The sequence below is a fragment of the Staurois parvus genome, unplaced genomic scaffold, assembly GCF_062004578.1.
Source record: "Staurois parvus isolate SC_StPar_1 unplaced genomic scaffold, SC_StPar_1.0 ptg000745l, whole genome shotgun sequence".
NCBI classification, from domain to species: domain Eukaryota; kingdom Metazoa; phylum Chordata; class Amphibia; order Anura; family Ranidae; genus Staurois; species Staurois parvus.
The window spans coordinates 1,705,876-1,729,364 of NW_028318541.1; the positions used below are offsets into that span (position 1 = coordinate 1,705,876).

Below are 23,489 nucleotides of genomic sequence, written 5' to 3' on the forward strand. Positions count from 1 at the left end.
AAAGGGGACCCAAATCCAGCGGCTCCCATGGGGGTTGTGCTACGTAAACAAGTAGCACTGGGTGCAAAAAAACAGCAATGGATGTAAGCGAACAGCAAATCTACAGCCGTCAGATCAAGGCAAGTATGTGTCTCCGGAGGGGAGGATGAGTTAGGTTAGGAGCTGCTGCCATTTTTTTTTTACTGGTTGCAATTTCAGGATGGGTTACCCAGATGAAGTCACGAGTAGACGGTGACGTAACGCGTAGGTACGCGAGTCCGTAGTTCCGGTGCGTGGTGACGCATTTCCGGCGGGAGACGCCATCTTGCTACACCCAAGAGGTCCCATTCGCATGCAGTACACCCACACATCAGTGAGGAGGGAAGATTGTCTGCAATGTGAGTGTTATCCTCTTTTACTCTTTGGAAATAAAAATCAAGTGGATTTAATACTACACTTAGAGAGTTTCTTTTTGGCTCACTGGTTTGGTGAGCTACTACTCCCCAGGACTGCCCTGACTGACTAGGGGCTCTTTGGAATTCTACTGAGGAGATCCAGGGAAGGAAGGAAGCTGCTGGCCATTACAAATATAAGGATCCAGGTGATCCTGCAAGCCTGTTGGCCCTTCGGGGTCAGTAGGAGGAGGTGAGGGGGCAATTTAGCCATTTATGGAAGGAGTTTTGACACAGTCACGGCTTTATTCATCATCACAGCTGCACACCGCATGAATATATATTTTTTCACTGAAAGGACATTGTTCTTAATTTAAACACTTATGTGGTTTTATTTGTGTGGCACTGTGTGAGCACCATTATAGTTTTTTCCTTATTGGACATTTTTTTGAAACAATATTTATCAATGTATGCACAATATGTTTATGATCATGGTTTGGCACTTAATTTCCTGTTTTTGATTAAGGGTTGGCACTAATATTTATCACTGTTGAATGTTTTTTTTTTTTTTGTTTTGTTATTTGTATCATTTTTGAGCGCTGCACTATTCTTTCATAAGTTATTCACACTGTGTTTGGTATCAGTTTTGGGTGCTGGCAGCTAGAGAAGAGGTTTAGTAGGTCCATTTGTATAGCGCAGGAGGATTTCGGATTATTTCAGGATGGCTCACCAGCAATTGTTTGCATAAGGCCCCTTTCACACGATCGTTCCAATCAGGTCTGCCTGTCAGTTTTTCCGGTGGATCTGATCAGACGTGGATGTACATGGACAGCGGAGTCCTTTTAAACCCAGCTGCCCACAGAGCGGAGTGGACTCTGTCCATGTCTGCTCTGCATAAACTGAGCGGACACAGACCTGTCATTGCCCACTCTGGATTGATCAGCGAGAGATCAATGCACAGCAGTGGTGGACTGACAAGTCATGGGGCCCCCGGACAATAGGGGATCATGGGGCCCCTGTGTCCTTGCCCACACTCAAAGTACACCCAAAAAAGCCTGTAAAAGGTACCAGGGTCATTTCATGGGGCCCCCTACTTACCCCGGGCCCTCGCGCAGTGCCCGAGTACCCGAATGGTCAGTCCGCCCCTGGTGGACAGATCCCCTCGCTGAGCAAGAGGATTCTGCCCCGTGTAAAAGTGGCTTTTTATGTTTTGCTTTACTAATGTGACAATTCTTTAAATTGTCTTTCTTATTACACCATACTGTACCTCTTTGTACGTTGAATACAATATATGATTTGCTATATTTATGGAACTAAAATAATTTATTTAGAAAAGGAAAAGACAGCAGGGAAGATCAATCACTGTAGTAGCGGCAGCTACTACAGCAATTGTCCGCTTCCCTAGTGCTCTCCCTAGTGCTCTCCCTTAGGTATGAGATATGCAGACTTACAGATCATGCCGCTTTGATACATTCATATCATTTCAAAAGTAATTTTCAATTCTTTTAAGTCTGCAGCTTTTTTTAAAATTATCCTTGGTGATCCTGCCATGAGTGTCTTCATTCGGGCACTTCCTGTTATTGGGTGACACAGACCTGTCATTGCCCGATCTGCTCTGATCAGTGGGGGATCAGCGGACTGATCTAAATAGAGCCATCCCCGCCTGAAAGGGGCCCTAATGTGAAAATCCATCCTATGTATGAATGAAGGAATGTCAGTCTACCCAAAAGCGCTCCCTTATACCCAATTCTTACACCTCTTGCTGTTCGCAGCTCCTGACTCCCAGCCAACTTCACATTCTCCACATTGGACTCTCCACTTATACATTATGAGAATTATAACAGATAAACTAAGACATCCCCAAATTCATCAGGAAGCAAAACATCAGGGAAAGATGATTAGAGTCGTAGCAAAAAAACATGTAAGCCCATTCACAAAATTCTCATAGAAGCTCTTGATTGTGACATCACTGTCCCTCCTCTCAACATCGTCCTATCAGAAAATGCCTTGTGTTCATTGATAAAAATACAAGGCATTCTTCGAATGGCAGCAATGCCGAGTGAGCGACCCTTTGTAGTCAGTATGTGGTGGGGCAGCCGCTCAGCACAGGACCCAGAGGATTGCATCAATCACTGTAGTAGCAGCAACTACTACATTGATTGTCAGCTTAACCAGCACTCTCCCTCAGGTATGAGATATACAGACTTACATTGTTACAATACAATACAGATTATACCCGGTGTTCTTCTTGAACACATTCATATCATTTCAAAAGTTATTTTCAATCCTTGTAAGTCTGCAGCTTTCTTTAAACTTATTTCTGGTGATCCTGCCATGAAGGCCCTTATTCAGGCACTTCCTGTTTTTAGGTGATTCCACTCTGTCCCCGTCCCCTAATCCCCTTAATACATTTGTCATGTTTCTACTTCTTGAATTTCAATGTGTATTTCTTCCAGATCTGTGCAGTGTGAAACCTCCTGCAATAAAGACTGCTCACTGCTGCTCTCTCTCCTTGTGCAGGGTGATTGGACTTTTCTATGCCCCCTCCTGCAATAAAGACCGCTCTCTGCTGCTTTCTCTCCTTGTGCAGGGTGACTGGTCTTGTCTCCGCCCCCTCTTGTAATAAAGACCACTCTCTGCTGCTCTCTATCCTTGTGCAGGATGACTGGTCTTGTCTCCACCCTTTCCTGTAATAAAGACCACTCTCTGCTGCTCTCTCTCCTTGTGCAGGGTGACTGGTCTTTTCTATGCCCCCTCCTGCAATAAAGACCGCTCACTGCTGCTCTCTCTCCTTGTGCAGGGTGACTGGTCTTGTCTCCACCCTTTCCTGTAATAAAGACCGCTCTCTGCTGCTCTCTCTCCTTGTGCAGGGTGACTGGTCTTGTCTCCGCCCCCTCTTGTTATAAAGACCGCTCTCTGCTGCTCTCTCTCCTTGTGCAGGGTGACTGGTCTTGTCTCCGCCCCCTCTTGTTATAAAGACCGCTCTCTACTGCTCTCTCTCCTTGTGCAGGGTGACTGGTCTTGTCTCCACCCTTTCCTGTAATAAAGACCACTCTCTGCTGCCCTGTCTCCTTGTGTAGGATGACTGGGCTTGTCTCCGCCCCCTCCTGCAATAAAGACAGCTTGCTGCTCTCTCTCCTTGTGTAGGGTGACTGGTCTTGTCTCCACCCCCTCTTGTAATAAAGACCGCTCTCTGCTACTCTCTCTCATTGTGTAGGGTGACTGGTCTTGTCTCCGCCCCCTCTTGTAATAAAGACCTCTCACTGCTGCTCTCTCTCCTTGTGCTGGGTGACTGGTCTTGACTCCGCCCCCTCCTGTAATAAAGGCTGGTCACTTCTGCTCTCTCTCCTTGTGTAGGGTGACTGGTCTTGTCTCCATCCCTCCTGTAGTTTTCTGTAGTAGCTGGGGCCTGCTGGGTCCCTCCCACAGCTCTGCTCTCTGCACAGGCTATGTACAGCACAGTGATGATGTCACTGCCACTTTTACAAGGTAATATCTGGGCTTGTGGATATCCTTTGTAGCAATTTAGAAATATATTTCAATGAAAGTTTTTGTGCTTTAAATGCATTTTTTGGTTTGAGAATATCTCCCATGCATTGTATGATATAAATAAGGGATCTGAAAGTGTCCATAATGCTGTACATATAAATAAAGGCATTTTTTTTTTTAGTTTTGGATAAAGTGAAGAGGGATTAGAAACCCTGTTGGTCTTGTATTGCGGTCTGTGTCCCCGTTACGGAGATTTACCCTCACTATTTGCTTGATGATCATTATCACCAAGAGTGATAATCCCAAATTTTTGGTTGTCACTGAAACAGGAACCGAGAGGAAATCTTCCAATGGGGACGTTAGTTCTGGTGATTTCCTCCCACTTCCTGTTGTGGCTATAAGACAGGAAGTGAAGGGAAATCTCCCCAATGGGAGCCCAATGGCAAAACCCCCCAGATTTTGTTCATAACCCTCCTTTTTCAATTAAAATAAGCTTTCCTTTAGTTCTGCTTTATTAAATGATGTTTAATTAATGTTATCCATAATTAAATAATGTAAAAATAGAAGATCAATTTCCAGGGACCAGCAATGCATGCTGGGAATTGTAGTTCCATAGCCTGTAGCAGATCTATTCACTACTGTACGCACTGCCTACAATGTATTAGGTTTGGATAAAGCCGGCTCCCGTAATAACACGCCCCCCGTGGTGGCACGCCCTCTGGGGGGCGTGTAATATGAAAGTCCTCTATCCTAGTCCATACTGCTTGCGTCGTGACGTCACAGAGGGCGGTGGTTACGGGTGTAGGGTTCTCAGGGGGCGGTCTCCGCGTCTCCGCCTCCTTTCCCTCCAGCGGCCACGCCCCGTTTGGAATGTTGCGTTCCGGCGGCTTTGATACATTTTCAGGTTCCATTGAGAAAGTGAGGAACCCGGAGCCCCGCCCACCTTGTGTGTTCAGGACCCCGGAGCCCCGCCCACCCTGTGTGCTCAGCGTCCTGTCGCCCCGCACCGTTATCTGCACCTGCTGAGCCCGGAGCTGCTCCTCACTGACCGGCTATAGAGCGGAGAGCCCGGGAAGAGCGGGCTGGAGGTCTCCGGGAGCACCGATCCCACACTGAACGATGGGAGGGCACTCAGCCTGGCAGCGCTGATCACGCTGGGCGACGCTGCTACTGCCACGGGGATAAGGGACACTGAGGACCTGGTCATTGGAGGCTGGGCACACAGGGAGCACCTACCCCAATTAGGACCTGATCACCCAGGACTGGGCACCTACCCCCTACAGTATTTGATCACCCAGGACTGGGCACCTACCCCCTACAGAATCTGATCATCCAGGACTGGGCACCTACCCCATACAGGACCCGATCACTCAGGACTGGGCACCTGCCCCCTACAGGACCCGATCACCCAGGACTGGGCACCTGCCCCATACAGGACTCGATCACCCAGGACTGGGAACCTACCCTCTAGAGGACCCGATCACCCAGGACTGGGCACCTACCCGCTACAGGACCCGATCACCCAGGACTAGGCACCTACCCCATTCAGGACCTGATCACCCAGGACTGGGCACCTACCCGCTACAAGACTTGATCACCCAGAACTGGGCACCTAACCCATTCAGGACCTGATCACCCAGGACTGGACACCTACCCCATACAGGACCTGATCACCAAGGACTGAGCACCTACATGCTACGGGACCTGATTACCCAGAACTGGGCACCTACCTGCTACAGGACGTGATCACCCAGGACTGGGCACCTACCCCATACAGGACCTGATCACCCAGGACTGGGCACCTAACCCATACAGGACCTGATCACACAGGACTGGGCACCTACCCCATACAGGACCTGATCACCCAGAACTGAGCACCTACCCGCTACAGGACCTGATCACCTACCCCCTACAAGACCTGATCACACAGGACGGGGCACCTACCCCCTACAAGACCTGATCACCCAGGAATGTGCACCTACCCCATACAGGACTGAATAACTCAGGACTGGGTATCTGGCACCCTACAGGATGTGATCTTTGAGGATTGGGCACTTATTTGGCATTATCTACCTATAGAATCTGATTTCTTAGAACTGGACATCTGCTGTCCCACAATAATCGATCATTGAGGACTGGGCACATAGGGGGCATCTAAATCTTTCAGGATCTGACCATTGGGACTGGACACACATTGGGCATCAACCCCATACAGGATATGATCATTAAAGTATTGGCAGCTACCTGCTGCAGGATCTGATCACAGGGGACTTGGTACATAGGGGGCTTCCCCCCCCCCCTTCCCCAAATAGTATTTGATTATAGGGGAATGGGCATTTACCCCCGGCAAGGTCTGGTCACAGGGGACTTGGTACATAAGGAGGATCTACCCTCTTACAGGATCTTATCATTGAGGAGTTGAAGCTGACCAGAGTGTAGGATCTGATCATTGAAGGCTGGGCACATGGGGGCATCTACCCTTTACAGGATCTGATTATTGAGGAGCGGGTAACCACTTCCTGCAGGATCTGATCACGGGACTGCGCACATTGTGGATATCCATCCTCCTTTAAGATCTGGGCACACACTGGATGTCTACCCCCTGTAGGATCTGGTCACAGACTGGACATCTTCCTGCAGGATCTCATCTCAGAAGACTGGGCAGCTACCCCCTGCAGGGTCTAAACACACAGGACTGGGAATCTACCCTCTACAGGATCCGATCTTAGAGGACTGGGCACCTACCCTCTGTAGGATCTGTAACATCTACTTCCCTGTAGGATCTGATCATAGAGAACTGGGCAAATTCCCTGGAAGAAAGCTGACCAAACCAGAGAGAGCTGCTGGGACTATTATCCTTCTGCCTAATCACCTACTATGGGCAGAGGCACCTTCTATGGATGGTGCTACTAAAAGACAGAGAGGATCTCATACCCCTAAATGAAAGGAAGATAGCCCTGGCAAAGCCTGGTGTAGGCTCTCAATAATCCCCTACCCCTGGTGGAGTCTGTAGACAATAATTACTGATCAGCAATTTTTCCTGCTGGAGGCTTTTGGAGAGGAATCGCCACCCGGAAGAGTCTGGCAGTTGCCCTTGCAGGAGACAGGAGGGGGAATTTTCCCTTTAAAGAGGAATTGCTCATGGCTGGAAGCTCTCTGCTGATGACATATGCTTTTGCTGTGGTTTGCTGACGGGTGCCACCACGGTTTGTATATCAGGTTGGGGGAGCCTGCCTTTGGAAATCTCTGCTGCCCTGTTCATGCCGAACCTTCTCGCCTGAACCTCTGAACGGACTGCACTGCTGCTGAGGGCATGAGGAGAACCTGAGGCCCCCTCCCTGCCACCCTGACTGCCCACCACAGAGAGATGTCCAGAAGAAAACAACGTAATCCCAGGCAGATTAAACGTAAGTCAATCTCAACTACCATTGATCTGTGAATAAAGTTCTTTTTATACCTGTGTATTGTAACATACGTTTGTTGGATTTTGGGACCTACAAGTTCCAGCATCTCGGGGCACGTTGGGACTGGTAGTTCTTCAATAGCAAGCAGAACTGGATGCCTATGTGTGTGTTTGAGAATGTCACCATCACAGTGGTGCTTATTATTATTGTATTACTGCTTTGTTTATGAGTTTTATGACTCTCTGCTGGACGTTATAAACTTTTACCGACAGCAGACATAAAACTCTGGAATTCCAGTCAACAGGGATGCCCAGTCCAGGCTGGCATTGGAAGACTAGGGGAGTTATAATCCACTTTGATTCTGGAGCCCTGTAGAAAGATATCTCCTACCCTGTAGAACCATTGATCAACTCCACATCCCAGGAGAATGAAATGCTGCCCTCAGGTCGTCTACAAATCCGGCCTGTGACGTTCCACTTGCAGGATCATTAGTGGTCACACAATTATTTTAGGGCAGTCAGTGTCTGGGGACAGTCATAGTGCCTTGGGGTGGGATACTCTGTGCCAAGTTCGTTGACTGCTTGAGACATCAGTGCAATCTACGAGCGTTGGCTAATGGTTTTGTTGGGTTGGGATGAGCACACATGAGCCACTGGTCAGGGCAATCAAGAGATCCACCAAACATTTGAGATCGAGTCAAGAAACGACCCAACAGATGGAAAATTTCTCTCCATCATCAACAGTCAATTTTGATCATTTTGTATCAATTTCAAGGGATTGTGTGTTGAGCATGGGAGGGAGGATGCCCCAGAAACCAGTAACCCCCAAAAAATCAGAGTATGATTAAAATTTTGATCGCTCACTTTCGTTTTGATAGCTTGATAATTAGCCTCCATCCCTTCAATGTTTTATCATGTCAGCTGACCCTAAGGCCATGAATCCTCAGTAACTGTATCAGTTGCTTTTTCCTTTTTTCTTTCTCTCTTTCCTACCCTTATCATACTGAAGGGTGTTGGCCATAGGGGAATGCTTTGTGGGGGTTCATTTCCTGTTATACTATGGAAATTCACAAAATCCTATGCACACAATGGGTGACCTGGTGGCTTTTTCCAACTTTATCAATTATGTGAATATAAAAGTTTCATTGTGAAGTTTCCCAGATTATAACTAACAGTAGAGTAATAGGGTGCCGTAACCCCTAAGAGCCAATCACAGATCAGCTTTTCAGGTGGTCCATGTAGTAAAAGATTGAATGTTGAGCTGTGATTGGCTGCTGTGCTTTACTGCACATGGTTGCTCTTTGTACTCTGTTGTTATGTATGATGTCAACCTATACTAACCCTCAGAATCTGGCATACTAAAGCTCTATTCGCAGTGGTAATGAAGAATGCTAATATAGAACTTTTACAAATGGGACGCTCCTCAGACCCCAATTTTTTTCTAACGTTTGGAGTCAAGATGGCGGACTCAAAGAAAGTTTGTGTGTTTTGTAATGTTTGCTCTTGGTTGCATGGAGATGTAGATGAAGGCTGAGGATCTGTTATGCAGAATGAATGAATGGGCCATTTGACGTTTATCTTTTTTTTTCAGCCCTTCCTTTATTTTTGTTGCTGATTTGAATTCTGTTCCAAACTTTACCTACATGCTGGTTATATTTGGCCTTAGAAAAGTTTATCATCGCTCACACTTTTCAGTGTATTGACATGAACTCTAAATTGTATTACCTCAAATTCTTCCAAAGATTATTTAAAGTAGGGTTGCCACCTCATCCCTTTAAAACTGAACACATATTGCAGTATTTACACAGGTTCTGAGGCTAATTTAATGCCGCTAAGGCACTAGGTGAATTTAATTACCACCTAATCAGCCACAGAACCTGTGTAATTAATGTGTTCGGTTTTAAAGGGATGAGGTGGCAACCCTAATTTAAAGTTGTTTCTAAACCCAATAGCAAACATATTTTTTTATACGCTGCTTCTGAGCAGTCTTTAGATGTGGTGGCTGCATTCGTTTTTTTCTTTTTTTCCTTTATTTTCACCTGGTGATCTCTTTAGTAACAGTAGATATTCTTTTGTTTGGTGCAAGGTAGCTATGGCATCTTATTACTTAAAGTCCAAATCCAAAAGAAAAAAAAGCTCCCATATTGCTTAATAAAAACAAATGTGCATTTGTTATTTTATTTATTTTTTGCATTGGAGCATTTAAAGCACTGCAACTGCAATTCACAGGTGCAATGATCTGGCTACTGCAGACTATTCTTCCACCTGCAGGTTGTAACAAGGTACAGACCTTCAGCTATGGGGTTGGAGGAGGTATCCATAGACTTCAAGTGTGGTGACTACGCTGAACTTGTGTTCCATTGAGAACTACAAGTCTCTTTGATGTGCTCAGAGAACATTTAGAGACATATTCTAAGGCCAAGCTGTTAGCAGTCAGTTATTTTTATCAACCCCAATGCAGGTAATTAGATTCAAGGTTTTTAGCCTTATCAATGGTCAGATCTGTAAAAGATGTTTACTGATTGGGTGGAATAGGCCAACAAACATTAGATACTTGTCATTTCAATAAGTCAACAGGTGTTGGTGTTAATCCATCCCTTTGGCTGTGGACGCCTTCCCATTGTTTTTTAATGCTTCCAACTGATGGTTATTTTGTGTCAGGTCAGGCCAGAACTTTGTGTTCAGGTGATATGTGTGCATATACTTACGCTATAGCAGGGGTGGACAAATTTATATGGAGATCAGGAGCCAGTCTGTCTGAACCAGGAGACAACAGGATTTTTATAGGAGTCAGCTGTTGACCAAAACAACTATAGAAAACCTCAAACGTCTGGCACCAGCTGTAACTTTTAAGGAGTATTCCCTACCTGGTTCCTGGAATTTGTTCAGCCCTCTGTTACAGTTAAGAAAAACTAAATCTTTGGTGTTGAAGGCAATGTCCTCTTTTGTCAGCTGTCCTAATTTAGCTCAGAGCTGTACAGATCCCAAGAACTGGACAGCCAACGCTCTTAAATTTGTAGCCAGCACAAAGCTTTATTGACTCACATCAGTTGTTGGAAGAACATCACCTTGTGTACTATAATTGGGTTCTACAATGAACTTTCCTATCTTTGTATTTGTTCATATATGTCACAGGCATACCCATGAGTGTCCACCCTGGGAAGGAACCAAGATAAGTGCTCTTCTTGTGAGGATAACAATATCTCAGAACTTCCGCATGGTTCTACATAGACTTTCATATCTCTATATTGATCCAAATGTATCGGGGAAGGCCAATGTGTGTTTAAGCTGGGAAAGAATTGAGATGGGTATCCAGTGCTCATTTTATGATCACAGTTTCTTGGAGCATTCACATAGTTCAGTGTGAACTTTACTGTCTCTATATTGATCCATGTTTCACAGGCAGGCCCATGTGAATTCAACCTGGGAAAGAACCAAGATAGATGCCCAGTTCTCCTTTTGTGAGGACAGTATCTCTGTACTTGCACATAGTTCTACATGAACTTTCCTGTCTCTGTATTGATCCATGTTTCACAGGCAGGCCCATGTGTGTCCACCTTGGAAAGAACCAAGATAGGTGTCCAGTATTCTTCTTGTGTGAACAGTATCTCAGAACATGTGCATAGTTCTACATGTACTTTTCTATCTCTGTTTTGATCCATATGTGTTGTGGCAGGTGGATATATGTCCAACCTGAAGAGAACCAAGATAGGTACCCAGTGCTCTTTTTGTGAGGACAGTATCAAAGAACTTGCACATTGTTCTACATGAACTTTCCTGTCTCTGTATTGACCCATATGTGTCACAGTCAGGCCTAAGTGTGCCCAACCTGGGAAGGAACCAAGATGAGTGCCCAGTGCTCTTCTTTGGAGGACAATATTTTAGAACTTGCACATAGCTGAACATAAACTTTCATATATCTGTATGTGTGTCAGGCCAATGAATGTCTAGCCCGGGAAAAAAAATCAAGATAGGTACTCAGGGCTCTTATTATGAACAGTTCTTGGAGCATGCACATAGTTTTACTTGAACTTTGTCTCTGTATAGATCTATTTGTGTCACAGGCAAGCCCATGTATGTCCAGCCTGGAAAAGAACCAATATAGGTGTCCAGTTCTCTTCTTCTGAGGATGGTATCTCAGAACTTGCATATAGTTCTACATGATCTTTCCTATCTCTGTATTGATCCATGCTTCGCAGGAACATGTGTGTCCACCCTTGGAAAAACCAAGATGGCTGCCGAGTGTTCTTCTTGTGTGAACAGTATCTTCGAACATGTGCATAGTTCTGCATATATGTTCCTATCTCTGTGTTGATCTGTATTTGTTGGGACAGGTGGATATGTGTCTATCCTGGAGAGAACCAAAATAGATACCAAGTGCTCTCCTCATGAGAACAGTAGCTCAGATATATCACGCTACATGAACTTTCCTGGGTTACAGGCAGGCCCATGTATGTCCACCTTGGAAAAGGAACAAGATGGCTGCCCGGTACTCTTCTTGTGAGGACAGTATCTTGGAGCATTTACAAAACTTGACCCTCTCTTCTGTAGTCTGCTCCCTATTGGTGGGTAGTGTTGGGAAAGAAGCAGCAAGCTTCAAGACTGATTGAAGCCTTAGGGTAAAGTAGAGCAGGGTTCTCCAAACTTTCAAAATAAAGGGCCAGTTTACTGGCCCTCGAACTTTAGGGGGGCCGGAATGTGGCCAGTGGGAGTAGAAAATTCCCTGGCATTGGTGGGTGTAAACTGCCCTGGTGGTCAGTGGGAGTTAAAAAAAAAAAAAATTACCCTAGTGTCGATTGGAGGTATAGTGCCCCATCGCTGGTGTCGATGGGAGGTATGGTGCCCCATCGCTGGTGTCGATGGGAGGTATGGTGCCCCATCGCTGGTGTCGATGGGAGGTATGGTGCCCCATCGCTGGTGTCGATGGGAGGTATGGTGCCCCATCGCTGGTGTCGATGGGAGGTATGGTGCCCCATCGCTGGTGTCGATGGGAGGTATGGTGCCCCATCGCTGGTGTCGATGGGAGGTATGGTGCCCCATCGCTGGTGTCGATGGGAGGTATAGTGCCCCATCGCTGGTGTCGATGGGAGGTATAGTGCTCCATCGCTGGTGTCGATGGGAGGTATAGTGCCCCATCGCTGGTGTCGATGGGAGGTATAGTGCCCCATCGCTGGTGTCGATGGGAGGTATAGTGCCCCATCGCTGGTGTCGATGGGAGGTATAGTGCCCCATCGCTGGTGTCGATGGGAGGTACAGTGTCCCATTGTTGGTGTGATCACGTGATCGGCTCCCTGCGCTAACTTCAGGGGAGAGGAGAGATCGTCACAACAATGGCTGCAGTGCCTGGGCTCTGATGTCACCCATAGGCTTTCTACGGGGCATCTGTTGTCAGCTGTCCATCCTCTCTGGTGTCTATGGGAGGTATAGTGCCCCATCTCTGGCGTCGATGGGAGGTATAGTGCCCCATCTCTGGAGTCGATGGGAGGTATAGTGCCCCATCTCTGGAGTCGATGGGAGGTATAGTGCCCCATCTCTGGAGTCGATGGGAGGTATAGTGCCCCATCTCTGGAGTCGATGGGAGGTATAGTGCCCCATCTCTGGAGTCGATGGGAGGTATAGTGCCCCATCTCTGGAGTCGATGGGAGGTATAGTGCCCCATCGCTGGAGTCGATGGGAGGTATAGTGCCCCATCGCTGGAGTCGATGGGAGGTATAGTGCCCCATCGCTGGAGTCGATGGGAGGTATAGTGCCCCATCGCTGGAGTCGATGGGAGGTATAGTGCCCCATCGCTGGAGTCGATGGGAGGTATAATGCCCCATCGCTGGAGTCGATGGGAGGTATAGTGCCCCATCGCTGGAGTCGATGGGAGGTATAGTGCCCCATCGCTGGAGTCGATGGGAGGTACAGTGTCCCATTGTTGGTGTGATCACGTGATTGGCTCCCTGCCCTAACTTCAGGGGAGAGGAGAGATCGTCACAACAATCGCTGCAATGCCTGGGCTCTGATGTCACCCATAGGCTTTCTACGGGGCATCTGTTGTCAGCTGTCCATCCTCTCCCCTGAAGCCAGCATTGGGAGTCAATCACTTGCCTGGACCGGAGTACCCTGTGAATCAGTAAGTATAGACATCTTTCCTCTGCAGCAGGGTTCTGCAAACTTTTCAAACAAAGGGTCAGTATACTGTCCTTCAGACTTTAGGAGGGCCAGATTAGGGCCAGTGAGGATAGAAAATGTCTTGGCCCCATCAGAGAGAATAAACATGGCCTCAGGGTTGTTGGTCAGTAAGAGAAGTAGTGCCCCACCATTGTTATTAGTGGGAAGAATAGTACACCATTATTGGTTTAATGTGAAGAAGTATTGCCCCATTGTTGGTCTCAGTGGGAGGAATAGTGCCCCAAGGGCCGGATAAAGGGTAGCAAAGGGCCACATCTGGCCCTTGAGCCACAGTTTGGAGACCCCTGCAGTAGAGCATACTTCTGCCTACACAGGGTTAGGAGATCATGTGACAGGAGACGCAGCAACGTAAAGGAGTGGAGTACCAAAAACGTTGTTAAAATAGAAGCCTTGTTGCTATGGATTTCTGCAATTTTTAACCCTCATTTTCGCTCTTTTAGTTTTAAACTTACCTGCAGTTGCTTTATTTGGTGCATTTTATGGAGCATGGCATGGGGGCTTGTTATAAAGGAAACCTAGAAATAGACCATCCAGCTTCTACATAGTTTGTGTTCTCCTTGGGAGCTATCATGGGCTCATCTAAGTATCCCACTCCTAGATTTGTGCCCAGAGGGCTGTCTGTGAACCTTCAGACACTTTTCCCAGATTTTGTAGACGATCAGCTGCTTTGTGTCATGTGCAGTTCTTTGTCATGTGCTCCTTGGTAATGGCATTTCAGTGCCCTCTAAGTTCAGGCTAATTTCTGCAAATGCATTTGTATTTGCAGCAATGATGTGATGGACCCTAATGATAGTGATCCATCTGCAGTTCACTAGAAAAACTTTCAGAAATGTTGATGTAGGTGCCTAGCAAGTACACAAGCACAATGATAGTATCAGGGTGGATAAAAATCAATGATTTTTTAAAAAAAATAAAAAAAATCGGATTTTTTTTAATTTAAATCGGATTTTTTTTAAATAAAATGCTTTTTGAGGAAAATATATTACCATCCAAAGGTTATTCCATCATGAAATAAAGATTAGTTTTTTAATTATGTAGAATAAGGCTGTATATGTTTAATTTTTTGGGTAAATAAATTCCATGAATCCATTCACAATGTCATGCTCTTCCAGAGGTTTTTGTAAGATTATTGGGCAGTTTCTCTGCCTACAAGATATTATCACAGATGTTTGGTTTACTTTGCAGTTCTCAAAACTGAATTTGACTCAGTGGAGATCACATGCCTCTTCTTCACAGCAAAAATGTTATAACATGAACAGAGTTAAGAAAAAGACCTTCATCCTAACTTCTACAAACCTATGAATACAGAATCAGCCCCTTCAGTGCTAAGTTTCAAGAAGTTCAGTGAATAGAATAGAAACAATATTTTTCTGATTGTTTCGAGTGGAATAGATCTGCACAAGAAGAAAGTGAAACTAAGTGTGAGGGGGGAGGGGCTGACAGTCTAAGTTTCTTAAAATATATATATTTTGTTTAGCCATATTAGTTACAAAACATGGATGTTTGTTTAAGCAAATCACATATGCTGGAATGTTATTGTTTCAGTTGAATAAATCTATTTAAATTGTTATTATTAAGGTAATGATTATTTTTCTCCTTCCTAAATACAACAGAAAAGTTGTCCAAATATGAATGATTAACCTATTAAACTGGGGATAAAAAAAACTAATATGAAAAGTTATTCTAAAAATCTTCATCTACTTGCATATTAAAGTTATACCAGCAAGAATTAGTCTTTATGTAGAAAACTAGGATTTAAATCAAGCCTTACTGACTAGTGATTTAAATCGTGATTTAAATCAGTTAGATTTAAATTAAATCCACCCTGGATAGTATCCTATTTTTTGAATGAGAGTACCTTCTACTCTTCCCCAGAAGTACACTAAGGCCGGGTTCACATACATGCGGTGCGGTATAACGCATGTGATTCGCATGGGATCCGCACCGCATTCCTCTGCAAACCACGTGCGATTTTGTGTGCGGTGTGATCAGAGCCGTACAGCTTGTATGGCTCTAACCGCACTGCACCCGCACCAAAAACATGCCATGCAGGACCCTTTGTTTGGTCCGCACTAGAAGCGGATTGCACAGGTATTCACACCTATGGGATCCGATTCTGCACATCGCACCGCATTTTGGGGACCGCTTTCGGGGTGTTGTTAACTTAACATACACACCCGCAGTGGTTCGCATTAGCAGGGTGCGATTCTGATGTGGTGCGAAATTTGCTGAGAATTCCGCACCGCATCAGTGTGAACCTGGGTTTAAGGGCTCAGCCTCATTCCCAATTCACAAATGCAAAAGGAGAAAATGGTAGCTAACACATTGGTTGGTAATTTGATACGGTCTATAAATTCCTGATGTCTCCTTAAACAGCAAGAGTATCATTGGTCAGAAAAGCTCCACTTTTTATCATTAAAAAGCCACAACTTCTTTCCAGTCCGGTGACTTTGCCTAGGCTGAGATGATGCTATCAGTCTGCTGCAGGCAAGGACGAAGGGGTTACTCCTTATTTATGGCCATGATTCTGGAATGGGATTTCCAACAAACTCTTATATAAGTGTGGTAAAGGGTTCATAGACTTTTGTCCATGCGATTTTACTTTTCTGAGCCTTCTCTGTGTACACTGTTCTTTGCCCTTTTAGTTGAACTGACTGGATCCTGAATTCTTAATCTATTTGTGTGTTAGTGCACTATGCATCGCCATTCCTGTACTTGCATTATTTTAAGTTGGAGACTTTAAAGCAGCCTGATTGAACTAACTCTGCCAAGACTTATTCAGTGATGCAGCCTGCATTGGTCCTGAAACTAGCACTGCTTAATAAATGGCTACATCTAGAAATAGAGTATTTGGATAACATGGCTAACAGTGTCTGACAGGTTCTCTTTAGGGGCACCTTTTAGATTATTATTATATTATTATTATACAGTATTTATATAGCGCCAAAAAGTTTGCTCAGCGCTGTACATTATAGTGGGGGACAGTACATGAGACAATACAGTAACAATACAATACATGAGGGGTTTGAGGGCCCTGCTCCTTGGAGTTTACAATCTAGGAGATTAGGAGAGTGTGTACTTACATGTGCTGGGAGCAGAGGTTCCCCTTTAAAAACCTCTATGTCAGACCGCCCCCCCATATGGTAGAGAAATAAAAACCTGTGAGTTGGGGTCTCGGTTCCATGCACAGATGGACTGCATGGCAAGACTCGAGATCTGAGCTCCTGTGTCCGTTTGGTGCAGTTTGCCTCAATGACCCTTTTTCTGCATCATGAACTGCATAAGGGGGAGGTTGTATACTGTGCAGCTGCATAAGGCCTGTTGGTAATTGGGAGCCCATTCATACTAGATGTCCCTCAGATAATTTGTAAGAATGCACTCCATTTATACATGTATATGAGGACCTTATTGTCCTCTTGCAATGGTGATTAGCATTTCCATTGACCATTTGCTGTAAACCCAACATTGTGTTCTAATTATCAAAACAATGATAACCAAAGGAAGTAATAAGGGTGGGAGAGCAGCCTAAAATGCAAACAGGTGGCACATCTCACTGCCTCGTCTGGTCGGATTGGACAGTGTTCATCTCACTGCAGTGCTTCAGTATTTTATGACATCGCCAAGTGTGCGCCAACCCAGCCACAAATGGCCACCCTGGGTGTATGTACCAAATTAGACCAATATTAGCCTCTCTGTCAGGCTAGTGCATTTCAGTTTTTAGAGGACACTGGAACAATGTGTGGCCATACCGCCAATAAAAGGATCATTCACACCATGTTCGTTGAGTTGTGTTAATCTCTGCAGATCAGTAAAGTGAACAAACCATAATCATTTCCTAGATTGTAAGCTCGAAAGAGCAGGGCCCTCGATCCCCTCATGTTTTGCATTGTATTGGTATTCTGTCCTCCTTTGTAATGTACAGCGCTGAGCAAACTATTGGCGCTTTATAAATACTGTATAATAATAATAATAATAATTTCCTGGAGGGCTGAGCTGCATTAATACGCTGAGTCCTCACTGAGTTATTAAACCAGCCATTGTCAACTAGGGTTCCTCCTAAGGTTGCCAGGGGTTCCTTGAGTTATGGCTGATTGACATCTCAATTGCTGGTGCCTACATGTTCCATGTCCAGTGCCACATAGCAGAGCCAATGGCAAAACACCAGGGAACTCTACAGCTGTCAGTAAGGGTGGCATTGTGACCACCACTGTAGGGGGTGCATTCTTCACACTGACCACCAATGTAAGGGGCACTTTTCCAATAGTCCCCCAAAACAATTGATTTTAGCAGGGGTTCCCTGAGACCTAAACGTCACTCTTAAGGGTTCCTCTGAAGTTGAAATGGTGGAACTAAATGGTTGAATGGATTAAACCATTTAGTTCTTGGTAAACCTAGAAACAAATGCGGTGAAACAGTCTAGTGCGTTATAAATTGTCGAAACTGGTCGGACGTTCCCTGAAAAAAAAAAAAACCTCACTATTGCCTCTGCAAATAAGACCCCAGAATTGTATTCCTTTTTTCTTTTAGATGCGACACAAAAAAAGGAGCCTCCAATCTCCTGGAATATTACATGTACACATGGTCACATGTAGGGCTTATCTTCCCAGCCCAGATATGTGGAGGAGATGGAGGCCGCTTGGACTCCTCCAGCTCATTATTCGCCTCGCTTTTATGCAGATTATTTTGATAGAGGTGGTGGTGGGGGGGGGGGGATGGGGTGTCGAAAGGTGAGAAGCTGCATCGTTTCTGAAGGCTGCAGCTCCCACCCAGATGCTGAGCGGGATAACAAGCGAGCTCTGATCGCTGGCCAGATAAGCTTTAAAATATTCCATTATGCAGTCAGGTCCTGATAGAATCGCTGTGTCGGGACAGGCCTCAATGCAGATCCTTATCTGCTGTGACTCTAGCATTCATTGTATTAAAAGGATCACGTGTGCAGGAAAGTATTTCTTTTAGAGATCTCACAGCTGCCGTGATCTTATCTTCCCCCCACTAGATATTACTTTGCAGCCAGCAGACATATAAGCTTTTTTTTTTCTAATGATGATCCTGAACCGAGATAAAAAAAAAAAGAAAAAACACCAAAATTAAATGACTCCTTTCATGGGGGAGCAGATGGCATAGCGGAATTGCGCTTATAGTGAGATGGAAAGTCGTGATAAGGGTTGGCGAGATATATCAGGGGGTCTTTTTTTTTTTGGGCCGGGGTTGGAGGTGGTGGGGGCCACCTGTGTCTCCCAGAACTTTCCATCGGTGTTGGCGGGCACTCGGAGCTCGCTGTTTGCTCGGAAGAGATCTAGGCTGCTGATTGCGAGGCGATTTAGGGTTGTCAGAAATAGCTGGCTGATAAAACTGGTTTATCTGACGGGGGAAGTAATTGCAATCCTCCAGTTCCATCTACCTGTCTGGGTTTTTCCAGAAGCGATTATTAAATTGATAAATCTGAATCTCTATCTCTCGTCCTATTTTTCTTCCTCTGTCTCTCCGTTCCGTATCTCCTCTTCCCACTTTCCAAATCCCTCGACCCACTTCCTTCCCGTCCGCTTCCTCTCCCATTAATCCTTTCGTTGCTGTATTGTCTGAGATGGAACACGGGAAAAGCTTCAGAGTTGTGAGTTGCAGTTGTTTTATATTCTGGTGAGAGGTATTTGCAGTGTGCCGGGTCTGCCAATCGGTGGTTTTCTAGCTGTAGGGGGAACTACAACTTCCAGCTAGCCCTGGCTAGCTAAAGCTGACCATCCTTCACCCTCCACACCCAGCGTTTCGCTATTCTACTCTACTCTACCCTCCTTCTCTCTCACAATAGAAATTTTTGTTTTCTATTACATTATTTTTTAGGGAACAGATCCCTGCATTTCCGGGTTTCTGGCATATGCAAGAATGATGTATCAGCAGGGGCGGACTGACAACCCCGGGCAATAGGGGATCATGGTGCCCCTGTGTCCTTGCCCAAACTCAAAAAAGCCTATGAAAAAGGTACCAGGGGCATCTCATGGGCCCCCTACTGACCCCGGGCCTTCGGGCATAACCCGAGTTTCCAAATGGTCAGTCCGCCGCTGTGTACCAGTTGCTTACAGCCTCCTGGGATACTTGGGTCACGCTTTCCAGAGCACCTCAGGGTGCTACACAGCACATGGGTTGCACAGAGTCATTTGGGGGTTGGCCTGTTTTTTTTTTCCAGCTTCATCAGGGGGCTGGCTGTTTCTTCTGGGTTCTGCAGCCAGCAACTGATGACAAACATGCACCATGATATGTCTGTCTTTTCCAGGTTCTTCAAGTCACACCCCTGATGATGCATGTGTGTCGAGGCTCATCACCAGGGGACCAGTTGTCTTCTATGGGTTCCTGCAGCCTGCCACCCATGAAATGCATGAAGTGTCCGCTTTCTCTTCCAGGTTCGTGCAGCCACCCATGTGATGCTGCATGTGCACCGACGTGCTTCGTCAGGGGGCTAGCTGTCTCTTCTGAGTTCTACAGCCAGCCCCCTGACGAAGCGTGTTGGTGCACATGGAAGAGAAAGCAGGCACATGCATTTCATGGGTGGCAGGCTGCAGGAACCTATATAAGACAGCTGGTCCCCTGGTGATGCACCTCGACACACATGCATCATCAGGGGTGTGACTACAAGAATTTGGAAGAGAGATGACCCCCCCCCCCCAATGACATTCGAAGGCGCATGAATGTCATTGGGTGGCAGTCCCCTGATGATGCACCGAGGGGCAAGTGCGTCATTAGGGGGTCGGCTGCAAGAACCCAAAAGAGGCAGCCAGCCCCCTGATGACGTGCCTTGGTGAATGTGCATTATCGGGGGGCTTCACGGAACTGGGAAGAGACAGCCAAATGCTTTGAAATGCACCAAATGCGCATGGACGTCATTGGTTAGTTGGCTGTAAGAACCCAGAAGAGACAGCCATCCCTCTGATGAAGCGTCTTGGTGCACATGAGTCAACAGGGGAGCAGCTGCAAGAACCCAGAAGAGACATCTGGCTACCTGTGACACCCTAGAAGAAGGTGGTGGCACAGGAAAGAGAGGCAGCAGTAGAGTGGTGGGCATGAGGTTTTTTTTTTTTTGTGTGTGTCGATTACACAGCAGTAAAAGGAGGGGAAAATACTATTTTTTTTAAATCTGCAGCTTCCATTAAAACCATCCCTGGTGATCCTGCCATTTATGGGGTCCCTGTTCAGGCACTTCCTGTTTTGGTGTGACAGTGCTTTATCCCTGTCTCCCACATTGTGTTCCTGTGTTGTCACACAGGCTTGTGATGGAAACTATAGTTGGCATTCTCAATGCACATTACTCAGGCATGGTCCAATGTTTTCACTATCAGGAAACCCGGCATGAGGAGCGCCATACAGCCATTACTGGAGTGCATGTAGACAGGAAGTGACTGCAAAAAGGTTGCAGTAGATCAGCAGCATATAATTAAGGGTGAAAAAAATTTGAAAATTAAGCATTTTATTGAAAAAGTGACAATTCTTCCTGATAGTGAAACGGTAAACAATAACTGGGTTAAAAAAAGGAACTGCTACATTAAAAAAAGGAATAACAGCTTAAAATAAAAACTCTGTGCAAGTTGTTAGGTTTCAGAAATGTTTTGGAGTACATCTAGGTAGGTATGCTGGGATTTATGGTTCTAGCAAAATTAGGAAACACAAAAATACATTCTGTGTTTCCTTTAAAAATAGAAACAGTATAAGCACCTATGTGCAATCCTCTGTACAGCAAAGCTCAGACTGGTAGAGAGGCAATTACATGTGCTGCTTGCAAATGTGCTGATAAGGCACATGCTCTTAGGAGGAGAGAGCAGAGTGAGCAGAGGGTTGACCTCATCAGTCTGCTGTCCTTCATTCTCCTGTCTAACCCCCGGTTCACATCTATGCGGCTGTGTGGGCCGTGTTTTGCACGAGCACGAGAGCCCATTCATTTGAATGGACTCCTGTGCCTGTGACATGCAGGGAAAGAAATCCCTGCACTACTTTGGAAAACGCAGCCCGCACGGGAACCTCGGTTCACAGAACGGTTGCGTTTTCCAGTGCGGGTGGAGTGCCATTAGAATTAAATGAATGGGCTTTAGTGCCCGTGCCCACACGGCCATATAGATGTGATCCGGGGGTTAGATATTGGCAATAAATAAGGATGATGCTGGATACATAATTACAAAAATGAGGATTGGAGTAGCTGCACCCAACCAAGACGCCTTGTGTGTAATTCTCAGAACTGGATGGACAGAAATACAAATCCGTTGGTGGGTATGATCCCCCCCCCCCTTATAAATGTTCTACTCCAGTGCTAGCCAGTAAAGGGTTATGGAGGCTCCCACTCCTGTGACGTGGCCGGGTTGCCATGCTGTCTGCTGCTGGTGAGTTTCAGAGGCTCAGCCAGTGGAACACAATACTGATCTGGAATGAGATAAGCGAGGTTCAGGAAGCGCAGTGTGTGGGTTTCAGCCCAGCTGGTACCGCATGTGGGCACGGCGAGGTTTAGTGTTGGAGATGCGCCCACTCTGTATTATTGCTGCTCTGATACTAAGAATTCCCCTAATTGTGTACAAATGACGTGACATAACCCATTTTACCAGCTAAGCGTTACAAAGGTCAGGGCGTCTCGACCAACCCTCAGTGCTGGTGGGATGCTTCGCATTCGGCTGCTTCATTTGCTTCCTTTTATGAAGGTTGAGCTTTGCAACGCTTGGCCATCCCTTCTCCAATCGGGCAATACAAAACTGGAACCCCAAAAACTAATTTGGTGAGGTCTCCAGATTTTGATTGAGGTGTATATTGAGTAGCCAGAGCTGTACTGTCCCACCCTCCCCTGTTCCTGTATACCATAAAGAGGGTGGCAACACCATTTGGAACCTGCAGTTCTGCGCGCTCCGTGCCACTGCTCTGCCCACTACCTCCCATCTGGGTTGCCAGTGATCATCACCACACTGGAGATGCTCATGTAGTCTTGGAACTGGTTGTAAAAGGCGTAGTAAGTACCCTCTGAATCTGACCTGGGTGGCATTACATTTGTTCTACAATGTATCATCAGCATTTGTTCAGTAAGATCATAGTTTCCTCCTTTGTTATTACACAGGCATAGTCCACTGTTGTCACCATCAGGAAACCCAAACCGTCCTCTCCGCTCCTCGCATGACTTCCTGGTCTCTAGCTCCCTTGTCTCCTCCTCCCATGCTCGTATCCAGGACTTCTCCAGAGCTTCCCCCATCCTCTGGAACTCTCTTCCCCAATTTATCAGACTATCGCCTACTCTGCTCACATTTAGGCAATCTCTGATAACCTATCTCTTCAGGGAAGCCTATCCTGCCCTCAGCTAATAATGGAATCTTCTACTCTTCCTACCAGTCCATCCCCCACAGTTATTACTTTTTGTGCTACTAGTCCCTCCCTCTTAGATTGTAAGCTCCAAGGATCGGGCCCTCCTATCCCTCTTGTATTGAACTGTATTGTTGCTGTATTGTCTCCCGTTATATTGTAAAGCGCTGAGCAAACTGTTGGCGCTATATAAATCCTGTATAATAATAATACCCCACCCTGATAAATGCCCTGCAGCCATCACTGGGGTACATGTAGCCAGGAAGTCACTGCAAAGAGATTTATTTATTTCAGGTACTTATATATCACCGTCAATCTATTCAGCGCTTTACATATATATTGTACATTCACATCAGTCCCTAACCCTCAAGGGGCGTACAATCTAAGGTCCCTAACTCACATTCATACATACACATACTAGGGACAATTTAGACAGGAGCCAATTAACCTACCAGAATGTATTTAGAGTATGGGAGGAAACCCACGCAGGTACAGGGAGAACATGCAAACTCCAGGCAGGTGGTGCTGTGGTTGGGATTTGAACCAACGACCTTGGTACTGCCAAGTGGAAGTGCTATTTAGCCACTCTGCTGCCCAGAGGTTCCAGGAGATCAGCAACAGGTGATCTCCTGTAACCTCTTTGTAGCGACTTCCTGTCTACATGTACCCCAGTGATGGCTGCAGGGCATTTATCAGGGTGGGTTTCCTGATGGTGACAACCGTGGACTATGCCT

General features: G+C 46.0%; 1 protein-coding gene across 1 annotated transcript in view; it reads left to right on the forward strand.

The window, feature by feature from the left end:
- Positions 1 to 4,714: 4,714 nt before the first annotated feature.
- Positions 4,715 to 23,489, forward strand: part of ZFPM1 (zinc finger protein, FOG family member 1) — a 150,971-nt gene continuing 132,196 nt past the window's right edge. Inside the window, exon 1 of the mRNA XM_089654125.1 lies at positions 4,715 to 7,267. Coding sequence (XP_089510251.1) covers positions 7,228 to 7,267 — 40 coding nt within the window. The 5' untranslated portion in view covers positions 4,715 to 7,227. The remainder of the gene's footprint in view (positions 7,268 to 23,489) is intronic.